Genomic DNA, 16682 nt, shown 5'->3' on the forward strand with positions numbered 1-16682 from the left:
TCCTGGAAGAGGGCGCTCGGGGCCATGAACAGCGGTCCCCGAGCACCCAAGTCCCCCGACGACCAGAAAAGCCGAGTACCGGGAATGATGCGCTCGGTGCCGTGAACAGTGGCCTCCGAGCACCCAAGTACCCAGAGGACCTGAGGAAGGTAGTTACGGGAGAGAGTGCTCGGGGCTGCGAACAGTGGCCCCGAGGATCCGAACAGTCAATTCTGGGAGAGAGTGCTCGGAGCTGTAAACAGTGGTCCCTGAGCACTCGGTTCCCTGAGGACCAAGAGAGGGCGTTTCCGGGAGAGAGTGCTCGGGGAGGTGAACAGTGACCCCTGAGCACTCGGTTCCCCGACGGCCCAAGAAGTCATTCGTCGGTGGCCCCCACAGGGGTCCAGCGGTGAGGTGTCAGCCTGTGAAAGGCCCGATGCCGCATTTAAGAGGGCGCGTGGCCTGTCACCTCCAACTGCTCCAGCCACGCTCGGTGTCAGTCCCTGCCACATTCTAGCAGAAGGGCGTGGGGATATTTAATGCACAGGTTCTATCCCGCGTCATCCGGTGCACCTCGGGATAGCATCGCAAGGCCTGAGACGTCCCGCCTGCCGCCCTGCTGTGTCAGACGAACAAGACCGGGCGGGCACGCCGGGCTGCTCTGCGGCTGCCCGGTGGGCCCTCTCCACGGCGCTCGTTACTAGCGCCATCATGACGACCGAAGACAGGGCGGGGGCGCGTTTTCAACCCCCCGTCACTTCTCGCTGGCGAGCCCATGATGACTGCCTTTCCATTTATAGTGTCTTGGAACTCGTGCCCTCCCTTTCGGGGCACGCTACCGTCGGCGAGTATTTAAGGGAGCCGGTGGGCACGAACAGAAGAACAGCTCGAGCTTTTAGAGAACTAAGACACACTTGCTCAAAGACCGAAGAACATTTTCGTACAAGTATAGAAGCTGAGATCACCAAAGAATAAGGAGCTCGAAGCTCTAGGATAAACCAACATTCTTGTAACCAGCAACATTCCCGAGAGGCATTCTCAGGACATCTATAGCATCCACACATGAGTAGGGTATTACGCTCAGTGCGGCCCGAACTTATCTAAAAATCCCTCCAGTGCATTTACCGCGTTATGCATTCGATCCTTCCACCCCACCTGCCATCGCATTTACACCATTTATTTCTCCCACAAACATATTCAGAATCATCCCCCCGGCTGAATCTTAAAAAGGGGTCTCTTAGGATCCCTGCGATATGAGTTCACCATCTGACAATTATGATTATAATTAACTGGTTTTGGAGAGAAATAGAAGTTGGCGTTTTCTATTTCTAAGCTAGAAAAAATGTACATACCAGATGATCTGATGTTGGAGAAATTGTACGTACTGGATGATCTGGTGTTCAGAAGAAAATCACGCCAGAGGATTTTGACTCGGAAGAGAAAATCGATGACCTCATCGGATGGTCCGGTGTTAAAGAGGTGTGAACATCGGACCATTTTCCAGGAGATGTGTTTCTTGGTACCAGAATGAAGTTGAATGTCAGATGTTTCAGTGATGAGCAGTTGTGTACACTGGAGACTTCACAGGAGCATTTTACAGAAGTTCTCCCTCAACTAAGTGGATAAAGAGCTTTCGTACACACCATATGGTCCGGTGTGTACACCTTCACCGGAGTGTTTTCCAGAGTTTTTGCATTCATGCAATGGAAGATGGGATTACACACATCGGATGGTCCGATACTCAGAAGGAGTGTACACCGGATTATCTAGTGTTCATGATTTTTCTAAGATGAGTGTGTGCTTGTCTTGTCATGTGTAGGTGATGGATGCAACTTGACAGTCGATGGCGGTATGATCGGGTTCTGGAGTCTCCGGATTGAGTTCTGGCTAAGGTTCTCGGTTAAGCGTTCCTGTGCCAACCCAGATACTCCGGGTTAGGCCAGAAAAGCCTGTAACGGCTAGTTTTTTAAAGTGGGCTATAAATATCTCCTCACCCCCATCCTCTGGAGTTGCTGAAAGGGCACGAAAAGAAAAACCTTTTATAGCCAAAATAACTACTTTCTACTCCATTTTAATGAGAGATTTGAGAAAAAAAAGTGAGTTAGGATGAGAGATTGGAAGATTGAGTGTAAGTGAGCTAAATCCAATCTTGAGCACTAGAGTTCATCGGTAAGAAGTTCATGAAGCATTTGTTACTCTTGGAGGTGAAGCCTCCTAGCCAGCTAGGTGTTGCCCGGCGAGCTCCTGTGCGTGTGGTGAGCCGCGGGAAAGTTTGTGAAGGTTGATCTCGCATCCGCAAGGGAAGAGATAAATCTAGTGGATCGAGGAAAGCGGTTGAAAGAGACCTGTCTCGTTGGAGCTTTCTCAACGGAGACGTGAGATTCATGGTGGTGAATCTGAACTTCGAAAAATAAATCTTTTGTGTCTCCACTTCGATTCTCCGTGGATCTATTTGAAATAATAAATTGGAACACACGATTTTATTTGGCTTAAGCTAGAACTCTTTAGCCGCTGTTTAATTTCAATTTTGAGCTCATTTCTGTACAAACTGCGGAAACTCCAGATTTACCTGGAGGTTCCAGAACTGTACAACTCGGAGTATCCAGGTTAATCCAGATACTTCGGTGAACAGTACTTTCAGGGTTTTTCAATTAATGTTTTCTGACATATCTTTTGCTAGAATTGAATAATTTTTGTTACCCTAGGATTGTAATATTTACACTTATTTAGGGTGTTTGTGCACTAGTTGAGCCTAACATATTTAGATTTTTTACTTGTAAAAAATTCGTTAGTTTATATTTCACTGCAAGTTTAAACCAACGGTAAAAGATGACAAGTTTTTGCAAAAACACCTATTCACCCCTATATGCGACATCATTGTCTTTTTAGGTGGAAGATATGGTTCCGTAGACCTTGGTTGTCGTGTTTGCGGGGTTTTCGGACGTAGGCGCATGTGCCTCCTTTTACTTTTGTTGTTACGACGTTTTGGCGCTAATTTATTCACTTGTTCAGGTGGTGCTCCTTCGAGACATAGCTAGTTTCCACCTTCGTCGTCGGTGAAGGCAAGTTAATGTATCAGATGGTTATACTTTAACTTGTTATTTGATTACTTCTATCTTTTAATTACCGCATTTACTAATGTTTTATCAATTTAAAATGTGAACATGTTAGTTACTTATCGTATTCTAAAGACTGGATGTTTCCCGTGGATTATGAGGTAAAGGAAGGGGATGTGTCTTATTTCTCGCAATTCTTCATATTCCTCGTATGCGAAGCAGTAAGTATATACTTATGTTGGAAGTTGTCTCTCGGTTATGCATGCGCATGTTGCTTAATATTTACTTTTATAAAGTTTACTAATATGTCGCTTTGCAATTATTCTTTATCATAGTGTGTAATTCTAGAAGTACTATACATGTCTTGGAAATTATGTTATTGTTATGCATGAAGCATATCATAAGCATAGCATCTTGTATTGAAAGTTTTATCGCCATCTTATGGCCTCGACTGCACCGGTACAACGTCATACGTTGTTCGTGGAGAGGTACAACACACACCCTTACGTTATCCGAGGAGAGATGAGGATGATGAAGAGTATGACATATGCATTCATATGGATGTCTTTACTTTAATTACGTTGATATCGTTTTTATATTGTAAGAAAGTCTTTTATACCGTTTTGGATAATATTGATATGGTGAGTCATGGCTAGTGGATGATAGTATGTGGTTGTTGCTATTTTGGCATGCGTAATTATGTTTTTCAAGTATGGTTAACATGTTCAGCTCATTATCATTGTTAAAGATGAAAGTTTAATTAACTATAGCTAAATAGCTTGTTAAATTAATTCACTTGCTGAGATTTTTGAATCTCACTTTTGCTATCTTTGCAGGTGCGTTTTGAGTTGATAGCGAGCATGTGGGATAGGTAGTTACACGTTGTTTGCACAAACACCTTCATCTTTTGATTTATCTGATAAGGTACTTTTTAGCAGACTTTAGATGCTTTTGTTGTATGGTTGACCCGTTTTGGTACTTTTTTATGATCGAGGTTTGTTTCTCGTTTGCTAGGATATTTATTGTGGCTAGTATGATGATATTTGTTTATCTTTATGTGATATTTGGTCAGTTATACCTCGTTTCAGAGGTTCGTTGCATGTTATAGGTAGATTGCACATATGAGAGGGATGCGCCTGGGGTGAACTAGTTGTACCCATCTACACGGTCATTTCGGTATGTTAAAACTGAGCTGGAGGAGGGTGTTTGATTTAAGAAAATTCAGAACATAAGTTTATTCTGAAGTCTAAACAATTTGTGGGGAAATGCTTCATAGACAACCTATTTGTTCAACTCTGATACAACAAGGTATGTTATTTCCTTCGACTCACAAGTGAGCCACCTGAGTGATTTGAACTCTCTGATCTTTTGGTTGTAAAAAAAAAAAGTACAATGATGTTGTACGTATGGCAGCACTACGCGAGGAGATCTAGAACCTTATTTTTGTAGTTGGTGTGTACTGATTGTGAGATAATTTATGCATTCACCATGGTAGATTCTACATGGTACACATGAGTTTCGCCATCATTAGTTGTTCATCATGCCCATATAAGAAGCTAGGAGAAATGGTATAGAGTGTAGTTAAATTTTTTGCAACCACGATGTGTTTATGCCTTCGCCATCTCTATGAATAAAGCACCCCGAATAGAAGTACATATATCACATATAGAATTGTAAGAAGCAATGAAAAATATCAATTGCTTATTGGAAAACCACAGTCTAATATAAATATTTGTTCATGGAAATCAAAACAGGAAGTTTTTTAGAGGGGTCAAAAACTCAATATATTTTTTTCTGACTCGATAGAAAGTTTTTATTAGAGAAGAGTCGAAACAAAAAATTTTTGTTAGGGAAAACAGAAAGTTGAGCAGGAGCTCAGTGAGCAAACGGGCCGCCTTATAAACGGAAGGCCCACGAATCCATCGAAGCTCCATCTCATACAGCCCACAAAAACCGGGACCGGGAGGCCCATGATCCCTACAGCACTCCCGAGCCGATCTTGGCCGTCCACTCCAAAAGACCAACACGCGATCCCATCCGTTCACCCGATGGCTCTAGGGTTTCTCCCAGCGATAAAGAAGCACGACGAGCCGCCCTTATAAAACCTACCCTTCTCCCACCACTCCCACCCTCTCGCCCGCCAGAAGCTGCCGGCGACGCCGCTGCCGCCGCCGCCACGTCCACAGCCGCCGCAGGCAAGCGAGATGGTAAGATCTGGTACCCTTATGCTTTCTGCGCGCTTGCTTGGATCGATTGCTACGTCTATGCCTGTGTAGCTTGCGTTTGGCTAGGTGGACCTGTGGATTCGTTGTTGCTGTTGCTGTAATTCTCCATGTTCTGGTGGATTCGTAAGGCTCCAGGTGTCTGCCATGGTGTTGTTTTCTTTCGCTATATTTACGATTAGATTTGTCGTTCCTTGTCTGGTTTGGTGGGATCTATCGGAGAATGCGTACTACGCCATTTTGGTGTCTTTGTCTATCGTTTTACGAGGTCATTGGCGTCCCTTTTTCTGAACCACATGTGTCTACGCTGATAATTTTGCCTAGACTGTAGGTTTCAGTACATTTACATTAGCGCTTGCGTATATCCGTGGTATGCCTATGATAATAAACTGTTGAACTTTTTTGGTCCATGAACGTTTGTTTGATTGTTTTCCCAGTAAAATGCTGAGATTTAATTCAAGATAGGAGATTCAGTTTCTTGGTCAGTAAAATGTTTTCGTCATCTGATGTGTGAAGTCGTGCGGCTGTATAATGTCTTGGAAAAACCGAGATTCCTTGTACGTATGATGGTAGATTTTTTATTTTCAAGTTTTCATTGGATATTTCTCCAGGGTGGGTTTGTGAAGACCCAGAAGACCCATGCGTACTTCAAGCGTTTCCAAGTGAAGTTCAAGAGACGGAGGGGTAAGCTTACCCTCCCCCTTCCCCCCACACTTGATGGCTCTCTGTTTTTATACGTTTTAGTGTTTTTGATGGAACTTTTCTTTTGTGCTTGTTTTGCAGCCGGAAAGACGGACTACAGGGCCAGGATTAGGCTCATTAACCAAGACAAAAACAAGTACAATACCCCGAAATACAGATTTGTTGTGCGATTTGTATCCTTTTAGTTCTTATGTCATGTTGTACTTTGGTCATCTGTTTCCTGTTTATTATTATAGTACATTTGAGTATTAGAGGCAAATTGTTTCTATTAACAAAATCACCTTAGACCAACAAGGATATCACTGCACAAATCATATCTGCCACCATTACGGGTGATATGGTGCTTGCTGCTGCCTATTCCCATGAGCTGCCCCGATATGGTCTTGAAGCTGGTCTGACCAACTATGCTGCAGGTAGATTTTTTCAACCGAAAGAACATGTGAAATGAATAGTGTTCTCATTGCATATATGTCATCTTAATGTACCGTTTACATGCATCTTGTAGCCTACTGCACTGGTCTTCTTTTGGCTCGTCGTGTGCTCAAGATCCGTGATTTGGATCAGGAGTATGAGGGCAATGTTGAGGCAAGATTCAATCAAAGATTTAATTTCAGCCTAAATCATCTGATGTTGCATTCATTGGACTTTTGTAATGATGGCTACTTTTGTGCTTAGGCCACTGGTGAGGACTTCTCTGTTGAGCCAGCTGACGAGAGGAGGCCTTTCCGTGCTCTTTTGGATGTTGGCCTTATTAGGACTACCACTGGAAACCGGGTCTTTGGTGCCCTTAAGGTAATGTTCCTTTTATGCTATGATAGCATACTTGTGAGATACATTCTGGGTGATTTATTGTAGTTAGCTTGTCAAGAAGACTAAGTTTTTGACATGAGCTCACTGTAGTGTCATCAATAGCTTTAATCTTGACAATGTTTACCATTTGTCCATTAAAATTACTTTTTATTGTATTTAATAACGTCAAGTGCTGTTTTGCAATATTTCAACAGTATGCCAACATTCCAAGAATAGATGTTCCCATTTTTATGCTTAAGAAACACCTTTTTAATAACCTTTGCAGCATTGTAACACTTGTAATTTTTTGGTGCTGCAGGGAGCTCTGGATGGTGGTTTGGACATTCCTCACGGTGAGAAGAGGTTTGCTGGTTTTAAGAAGGATGAGAAGCAGCTGGATGCTGAGATTCACCGCAAGTACATCTATGGTGGCCATGTTGCTGACTACATGAGAGTGAGTTTTTACCTCGTTACTATGTTTTGTCTTCGTTTCCTTGTTATGTTGTGATGTTCTTTCTCTAATTTTGTGTGAAAGATGTAGCTATGCCAGATCTTTCTGATCTTTATATGCCATTGTCTAGATTGGCTCTCTTTATATTTTTAGAGTCTAATTCATTTTACACTAATGTCAGACGCTGGCCGAGGAAGAGCCAGAGAAATACCAATCTCACTTCAGTGAGTACATCAAGAAGGGAATTGAGGCTGATGACATGGAAGCTCTGTACAAGAAGGTTCACGCTGCCATTCGTGCTGGTCCTACTATGGCCAAGTCAACCAAGGCTCCACCAAAGGAGCACAAGAGGTATATACATATACATCTGATGATTCTTTATCCTACATATCGATGTTTTTATCAGCCTAATTTTCTTGTTTCCTACTTGCCTTTGGCTTCTTGTGCAGGTACAACCTCAAGAAGCTGACCTACGAGCAGAGGAAGGCTAGTCTCGTCGAAAGGCTCAACGCCCTCAACTCCACCGGTGGCGCTGATGACGATGATGAGGATGACGAGTGAAGTGTTGTCCACCACAGCAGTGCTGCATTTATCCTTACATGAAGTCCTGCAACCGTCATTTTTGTTTAAGTTGGGCGATATGCCGAAAGAACCTGTTTATGTTAGTTTTCAGTTTCAAGCTGGAGTTCTGGATTATTATCTGAATTATAAGATGTGCTGTCGTTTGGACATGGCTCCTCTGAATCCTTATGTTTCTAAATGCCAGGATGATGGAATTTGTTTGCTTGTTCTGCCCAATGGGTCAAATTTATGTTTCATTGTCGATTATTGCGCTTCTCTGTATTTTATTTTAAAGTCTATTTTTTTTTACAAATTTGCTTATGTTAATCTTCGGTCCGAATGCGAGCATTCACTGGTTACTGGAGTCCTATTTCATCCCTCTACTGTCACCACTTGAGTCAACTGCCCGTTGCACAGTCAGCGGTGCGCGCGCTAAAAGTCCAGTGTACCCTTCCATTGATTTTGCCTATCTATCAAATTTAGCCCACACCTGTTCAGCCACCACGCTACTGGCTTGTTTATATCCGATTTCGGCGGCGCTCTCGGTCTCAGCTTCTGCCTTCCGCACGTGTCGTCCATCCACAGTGAGAGATCGCCGGGGCGAGGCGACGCCAGCCATGGCGGCACCCTTCGGCTCCCGCAGCTCCTCCAGACTGCGGTTCTGATGATTTTCTCCCTCCGTCGCTTCACTGGGTGGTAGATCCGCCACCCGGGGCCGCCAGAGCTCGCTGGGGTGGTAGATCACTAGATCCGTCCTAATATTACATAAGATTTCAGGTGGAAAAGTTCACTTGGACGATGGTTCAGCTCTTTTGACAGTGCCGGCAGAAGGTGGTAGTGTTAATACAGTTGGTGTGAAGACGAGGAAAATCTCTTAGCAATGTCGAGTCTATAATCAAGTCAGTTATAAAGTCAGCTGGCCGGCATGAGGCTCGGCTGCTGCTTTGCGGTACTGTCTCATCCGTCCATTCGCTTAGTCGCCATGACCAGCGGGACCTATTTCTCGATCTCTTGGAGATGATGAATTCCAGACGGGATGTCGCTGCCCGCTTGCTGCGGATGATTTTTGAAACGAAGCCTGAAAGAGCAGGCTCGATCCTAGCAAGAAAATGTCGTATGCTGGAGGAGTTATTTATAACTGTGGTTACTGTCCAGCCACAGAATGTGTATATACATGGACTATATCCGACCTCCCATAGTAACATAAACTGGTGCTTTTACAACTTAAAAGTAAAATTACGTTGAAGTGTGCAAATAATAGAATGATCCAGGGATCAAAAGTTCCCTGGATCTAGGTGCTCACGCGACCACCTTAGGCTTATAATGTTGCAAGAGATGCAGCCAGAGCCCTGAAGATACTTGCTTCATCACAGTGAGCCATGAAATGCCCGGCTGGAACAACTGCATCTTAGGCTGTATAAAGAGACGCAGACACCTCAAGGTCGTCGAATTGTGTGATGATCCCTCCAGTGGAATTGGCAAGCACTGCAGCCATATCAAGAGAACAGGATGAGCACATACGCCACACAGTTGAACATCAATTGATGGAAGCTTAGAAGTTTTATGGAGTCATTTCAGTGTCTAACTTACCAAGGGGATCGTATGTTGGCAGGGTGATGTATCGTGGGCATTGCTTTCTCCTCCATATGCTTTTATTGGTTGCAGTAGTAGTAAGACAATCACGAGGCTGGAAGCATGAAATTGAGATGAGCATTGTCGCACAATATATGTATCATGCATAATTAGAAATGTAAGGATAATGCACACCATTGCATTTTGACAAAGAACACCTGCATATGTATGCAACTTCGAGAACATATTCACATAGGTTAAATATGTTGAGAATAATATTCACAAGTGAAATTTATGCGATGCTATTTACGAGAAACTAGGAGAAAGCAGTTGCAAGTTCAGACATGAGAAAACACAATCTAAACACCATATAGAACATTATTGTGATGCAGATAACCATGCCCTTAAATTCTAGATGCAGAACTGGTATTTTCATTGTGATAAACTTTTGTTTCCACGGGATTTAAAGCAACATGATTGACAAATGCTTGAACCTTTAGCAAATGTAACTTGTCGGTCCTGTAGGGATAATCTTTGAATGCGTCTGCTGGTGGCAACAGGTCTAAACAACAGGACTTGATTGTATACACATCCTTATATTTCTTAGCTCCATATCCAAGGTATATGTGTTCAAGGGCAAGGGAACTGACCTTCAAATCTTTGTCGAAGCATAACCTGAGTTCTTCAATTGAGCCGTACTTGCAAACAATTTGCGGTGAGGCTCCAAAAGCATGTTTGATGGCCTCGATGACATCACTCAGTGCATATTCCTTAAAATCTGAAATCTGAATACCTCCACTCGACAGCATCTCCTGCAATTGCAGTCCAATTTAATTATAGAGACAGGATAAATTCTGTAACACACCTGCAACAAAAGTAAAACTCACCCACACTTAAATATCGATGTTTCTAAATTCTAAGTATCTTCGTTCTGGAAACCAAACTTATGAACAGAAAGGTGCTTTAGCTTACTGAAGAAACCAATGCTATGCTAATGTGTCAAAGACAAAGAAACTAACCATAACATTATATTTGAAGTAGAGGTCAAGGGCAGTGGAGAAATACTGTAATTCATCCTGAACCACAGGGAACGAGCATGTTCCGTGCTTCTCTGAAACATGAAAGCTGAAGCTGAGTAAAGGTGACCAGTGAATGTGAAGTTCATGTTATCATCCAGTCATGCAATTCTCGCCAATGGTTGATCAAGTAGAGCAAAATTAATAAATATCCGCCTTAAAACCGAAGTTCATATCACTAGGTCGAGAGAAGAACATTACCCCACTAAGATAAGCCACGGACGAATTGAGCAGCACACGCCATGATGCGGAACAACATGAAAGGAAACATCGCAAAGGTCAGTTGCAATTCCAACTGAGCTGAGTAGTTTCAGAGTGCAATCCATTAGTTCTGAATTCTGATGATGCTACTGCACCTCGTGAGCCCAGAAGGGTCCCCTGCCGCTGAAGCAAGTGGAAGAGGAGGAGCAGTACAGGGAGGGCCAGTACTTGTCAAGCTTCTCCTTCAGGGGCAATATCTACACTTGATGATGAGACCAGACCATTAATCAGCACAGTTATTCAGAACTCCTCAACGGGATTAAGCGTAGTGAGAAGATTTAACCAAAGCTAAGCACTGCAGCTAAGCAAGCATAACACCTTCTCCATCTCGAAGTTGGTGTAACGGCAGCACGACGGCCAGGTCCCGTCGTCGTAGTCCGGCCATAGCCCATCTGCTCCAGCAACAGTTGCGAAATTAGCACCAAATCGATAAGGAATTCACCTGAGGAAACCGAATCGAACGAACGGATCGAGATCACTTACGGATCGTGAACGTCTGGAGCGGCTCCGAGCTGCACGCGGAACAGGATAAAGAATTGCATGAGAGATCGCGTGAACAAAGAAAAAAAAGCGATCTTTAGGGGGCTCGTGCGCGGAGAACCCCACACAAACCGGCCGGACGACCGGAAGGAGACGGGAGGAGGATGAGATGGAGGGTGGTACGTACCGGCAGCATCCATTTTTGGCGCAGCAGTGGCGTGTGGAGGCGCAGATGGTGCCGGGCCACTGCAGCGCCAGAGCGAAGTAATCGAACTCGCGCTGCCACTTGCCCAAGGGCGCCCGGGCGGAGTCCAGGCCGGACAGACCCGCGGCGACCAGCGCCCACACCACCAGAACACACGTCGCCTTCCTCGCCGTCATCATTGCCTCCGGAGCCTCGTTCTCCCTCTCCTCCTGTCCCGGGCCGGTGGTTAGCACCGGCAGGCAGCTCAGTACAATAAATCCTTGCGGCGAAGGGGCCAGGCGGCGCGATATTATTGGTTGTGGATATCGAGATGGTGGTGCGACAGGCAAGTGGGCCCCGCGCCACCAGGCCCGTGATCGCTACTCGATTTATGTTTTTTTTCCTTCAGTGAAAGAAGGATTCTTTTAGGGTATAACTCGATGCACGCACGCCACATTCACACAGTAAAAGTAGGATTTGATGGTTACCTAGCGCGGTTATCTTCTGGAAATTGCGAGTTGAAGATTCCTGAAAGATGAAGCTACGATAGACTATTTTTGGCATATCATATCTTACCTCCACTGTATAAAACACATTTAATTATTACATCATATTTTCATCGTACTTTTCTCCTATCTAAAAAAACTTCTAAATTTAAATAATTTATCTATTTTTTCTATCCACACTAATCCTTCAGCCTTGTCAGCTCGTTACCATATAGGACCCGTTTTACTAATAAAAATAAATAAAAAATTATGAAAAAAATTAGTATATAATTTTTTCTTTTTTAATCTCATCTACAATCAAATTACATCATTACTCCCAACGTATTTGTTTGACAGTACTTCTATAGCGCATCCACAACAATATACCTTGCGTTTATATTTTTACCATATCTAATATTTATATTTTCGTTGCAACACGTGGGTACTTAGCTAATGAAAGTAATGTATAAAGTTATCTCCAATAGATACTTATAAACCATCCCCTATAATACTATTATAGCATCCTCCGATACTATTACAATATTTTCTATTTTTTTTTTTATCTCTAATAGTTATTTTATTTCATATCCTCTGTTACTCTCTTTCTTCCTAGTCTCACATATCAACTTTCTTCCTAGTCTCACATATCGATCTCTATAAACAGTATTGAGAGAGAAACCAGCTTATCTAGTCCTACAGTAATACATATCATTATCTATAAACAGTATTGAGAGAGAACCAGCTTATCTAGTCCTACAGTAACTAGTCTTGTGGAAATTGCGAGCTGAAGATAAGATTTCTGAAGGATGAAGCAACCGGAGACTATTTTAGCATATCCGGATAGTTTGATACCACTTGGGATTTGGAATATTCTTTGCCACTGACGCCACAGAAAGGAACAAGAAGAAGCGGTGCGTGTTGGCCTCTGATCAGATCAGAAGCAGCACGCAAATGAGGCAGAAACCAATCGACAAAGATGCCTACTACGTAGCATGAACGGAAGCACAGCACAGCACGGAGCCTCAGCCTGAATGAAACTTCTCGTGGAGCACAGCACGGAGGTCTGGGGCTCTCAGTCAGCATAGTACTTGCTGGTACTTGCAACTTCAAAAGGTTGCAGAGTCCATTTTTTTTTTAGAATCAGGCAGGAGTTCTGCCGTTTCAAATTAAGAGAGGAGCAGTTCGCATGGATATGTTCTTTCCGAGGGGAGGATGGACGATCCCTTTTCGGTTTTTTCTTTCCGATAAAAAACGATGAACAATTCTCAGATTGCAGATATTCAGATCAGATTCGTAAATCCCAGTGGCATATCATTCGAGATTGTACAAGTTACATACAGAACCAGGCAGGCCTGGCAGTTGTACTCATCGTGACGTCGCTCTGTGCAACTCGGGACTCGTCGGGAAATTTCAGTATCCTGCAGAACCTGAACTCTACTCAGCCGAACGCATGCAGCTCACCACTGGCTTGGTTACTGATTTCCTCCGGAGAATTGGCCAGCACTGCAGATGCAATCACAGCGTTGAATCAGTAGTACAGATGCAAGTAGTATATCTCCAGACAAAATCGTTGTCAAAAGTGGTTGGAATAAGTAAAATTCTCTGTTCATGTATTCAGCACTTTTTTCAGTCAATAATAGTAGCAGCATGAACGGCATAAAATGACAACTTACCAGATGGTATATACGACGGAAAAGTGACATAGCGAGGGCAATGGCTTCTTCTGCTCGGTGCATTGTCAGTCTCAAATGTGCAATCACGAGGCTGCGCAGAGATGCAAGTGAACCATGTTAGAAGCTGGGCCATTCATATGTCTACCTCAACACTTATATTATCACGGTCATTTATTAGTCATTGCAGAAATTAGAGCCTCCTCTACTCCTGATAAAAATACATCTTCTAATACCACTGTACCAGCAAAAGTTTCCTGCTTGAAATGATTTAACTTAGAATATTGGATGTAATAAAATGTTGAAGGTATATTATCTCTTTTACATTAAGACCAGCATTTACCAAAAAAACATCAGGTAATGTTGGAACAACAACCTTTTATGGAGATACGAATATTTACAGCAATTCACTACAGACTGACAGAAACTAACTACCTGATAATCCTTGTGGAAGCAGAGCCTAAGTTCTTGAACTGAACCGTTCTTGTAAACAAGTGACGGTATTGCCCCAAATGCATATTGAATAACAGCAACAGCATGCCCAACGGCGTATCTTCTGCCGCTCGTAGGCTGAATATGCGCTTTTCTCAGAGCTTTCTGCAAAGGCATGAGCAACAACTATAGTAACGCGCCATCAAATTGTTACGATGGCACATACCTTGTGCAAAGAGTATGCCATGCTGAGATGAGACATGATTATTGCATCCTAGGATTCTACATGGCATGTAAGATACTCTCCACTAACCGTAACATTGTATTTGCTGTAAAGATAAAGTGTTGTGGAGAAGTAGTCATATTCATCCTGTATTTCAGGGTAAGCACAAGTTCCATGGGTTTCTGCCAAAAGAAAGAAAAGAGAGTAGAACGTTAGATGCAGATTTGCAATGAAACTACATCATCTGCTACACAATGAAACATAAAAAGTAATAAAACAGAACAGTATTTGTGCCAACAAGTTCAGAAATTGCATACCCCAATGATGAAGATCCGGTAAAGCACAAGCACATGCACACAACCAAATAAACATTGTGGTCAGCACTCAGCACATTGTTCCCCATAATCAAATCTCAGAAATACCCAATCACCTCATGCACCCAAAATGGCCCCCCTTCCACCAAAGCAGGTTGAAGAAGAGCCGCAGTACAAGGACGGCCAGTACTTCTCAAGTATCGGCATCAACATTAAGATCTGTGATAAGTAAAATCAAGCACACTAACATGATACACTTGCAGTAGTTCAGACAACTCGCTCCAAAGAAAATTTGCGAAGCCGGTACCTTATTGATGTTGAATGTGGTGGGTCTGCAGCATGATAGCCACCCCCCATGGTTGTACTGTGGCCACAGCCCATCTGTTCAAACAAAATAAAGCTAACGAAATGACCATCAGCACTACTTTGATGTAATTGTCTTAGCCTAATTACTTTGGTGCCAATGTGCAACGCACTGTATACACCTGATTTACAGTTGCAGTGGAAGCTATCACCAATGCATTTGAGTGTCAAAAGGTTCAGCAGTTTAGGTCTGATTCGACCAATGGTTGATCAAAACAACAAATCAGGTAGGTAAACGATTTGGAGAATGTTCACTGTTCCTGCTCGGCATTTCAAAGCGTCTACCAAGATAATCTTATCATTGGTGCCTTTTCTTCAGCGTACACTCTTTAGTCCTGACTCTTGACAGATTTGAATTAAAAAGTTTGGAAAATTGTAGATCGTACAGGTATATAAAATCAACCAATGGGCTATTCTCACCAGGATAATCTATCATTGGTGCCTTTTCTTCGGCGTCTCAAATCAAACAACAAAAAATGCGTGATATGTGGTATCATAAAAAAAAATCGCAAGCAAGTGATTTTCGTGGACTTACGGACTGTGAACCATTTGAGAGGCTTTGATCTGCAGAAAATGTGAACAGAAACCAAATGAGCTTTCTCAAACAAGTTCCAGCCACAATGTGAAGAGATAGGATCATAGGATGAGAAATGGTACCGGCAGCAACCGTTGGTGGAGCAGCAGTTGCTCTGCTTTCATTGCATTGCATTGCCAAGTTATACCATACTCGTAGCAGCAAGCCACGGTTGTTAACTAATCTTATTAACTAACCTCATTTTTTTAGATCAACTCGATTTTTTTGCTCCGTAAGAATAAAAAAGTCGTAATTAAACTGGATTTCCAAAAGCAAACTGTACTCGTCGTATATATGCACTATACACTGGGGGGCGGAGCTAGGCTTTGCCTAAGACTTGATTGCCTAACTACAATCAGCTGCGTGATCATCCAATAATTCCTTGCCTGGACACTAATAATGTGCCCACTATTAACTGGAGTATACATCTAATCTGTTTTTGATGCTTCAGAATAACAAGCAGTGCTTCTCAGATGATGTTCTTCCTGACGGTTTCCACGTTGGCAAGGGTGACATTGTGTTCTACGTCCCTTAGCCATGGGCCGGATGGGGTACCTGTGGGGCAACGACGCCGAGGTCTTCCGCCCCGAACGCTGGCTCGATGAAAATGGCGAGTTTCAGCAGGAGAGCCCATTCAAATTCACAGCTTTTCAGGTACATAACCTAGCCAATTAACCACACAAAAACCATGCATCACGCTCTCATCACATATACACTTAGATCTGTTTGGTAGAACTCACATCTTGAATTTTTTTAGTCATATCTAGTTTAAAAAATTCAATATCTAAATGTTTAAATTATTTTATTTTACTATATAAACTCTAGATTTAGTATGTTTTTCGAATCTAAGAACTATACCACAAACTTATGTTCCATTTACTGTGTGATTTATAGGTTGGTCTGAGGATATGCTTGGGAAAGTAGCCCACGTACAGGCAGATGAAGATCTTGGCCGCTGTGCTGCTCCGTTTCTTCGTGTTTGGTCAGCAGTACGAGAGCGCCAGTGTCAACCACAGGGTCACGATTACACTCCTCATAGAATAGGGTCTCCATCTGACTGCTACGGCGAGATGACAACTTCTTCTCCTACAGAATTAAACATCTAGCCTGCCTTGTAAAGCAGTGTCAGTGATGGTATTGACATTAATGTGTTGTCGTGTACTTATGGTGTACATTAAGATTGGACGTCTCACCTAAATAGTTATCTCATCACCATGGGCCCACACATGACAATGCTCATTTTTTCAGAGCGAAAGCAATGCATGAGCCCACACATACAGTGACGGAT

At 43.0% G+C, this 16682-nt stretch overlaps 2 protein-coding genes and 1 pseudogene across 2 annotated transcripts; 1 reads left to right on the plus strand and 2 right to left on the minus strand.

Moving 5' to 3' along the window:
- The first annotated feature begins 5084 nt into the window (after window positions 1–5084).
- Window positions 5085–7990, plus strand: LOC133926470 (large ribosomal subunit protein uL18y). The gene is made up of 9 exons (XM_062372432.1): window positions 5085–5242; window positions 5869–5941; window positions 6041–6132; window positions 6246–6372; window positions 6465–6544; window positions 6635–6751; window positions 7068–7202; window positions 7381–7550; window positions 7649–7990. The coding sequence occupies exons 1-9, from the start codon at window positions 5240–5242 to the stop codon at window positions 7758–7760; spliced, it is 909 nt and encodes a 302-aa protein (XP_062228416.1). The 5' UTR covers window positions 5085–5239; the 3' UTR covers window positions 7761–7990.
- An 869-nt stretch (window positions 7991–8859) lies between these two features.
- LOC133926477 (ribonuclease 2-like) lies at window positions 8860–11625 on the minus strand. Its single transcript, XM_062372445.1, has 9 exons — window positions 11337–11625; window positions 11153–11181; window positions 10988–11061; window positions 10765–10866; window positions 10610–10613; window positions 10352–10443; window positions 9983–10144; window positions 9351–9447; window positions 8860–9245 (listed from the first exon to the last, which is right to left on the minus strand). Exons 1-9 carry the CDS (start codon window positions 11531–11533, stop codon window positions 9169–9171), a joined length of 834 nt encoding a protein of 277 aa, XP_062228429.1. The 5' UTR covers window positions 11534–11625; the 3' UTR covers window positions 8860–9168.
- Window positions 11626–13134: 1509 nt separating this feature from the next.
- On the minus strand, window positions 13135–16447 carry LOC133886081 (ribonuclease 2-like; annotated as a pseudogene).
- Window positions 16448–16682: the final 235 nt, after the last annotated feature.

This window comes from Phragmites australis, chromosome 1 (genome assembly GCF_958298935.1).
Source record: "Phragmites australis chromosome 1, lpPhrAust1.1, whole genome shotgun sequence".
NCBI lineage: Eukaryota > Viridiplantae > Streptophyta > Magnoliopsida > Poales > Poaceae > Phragmites > Phragmites australis.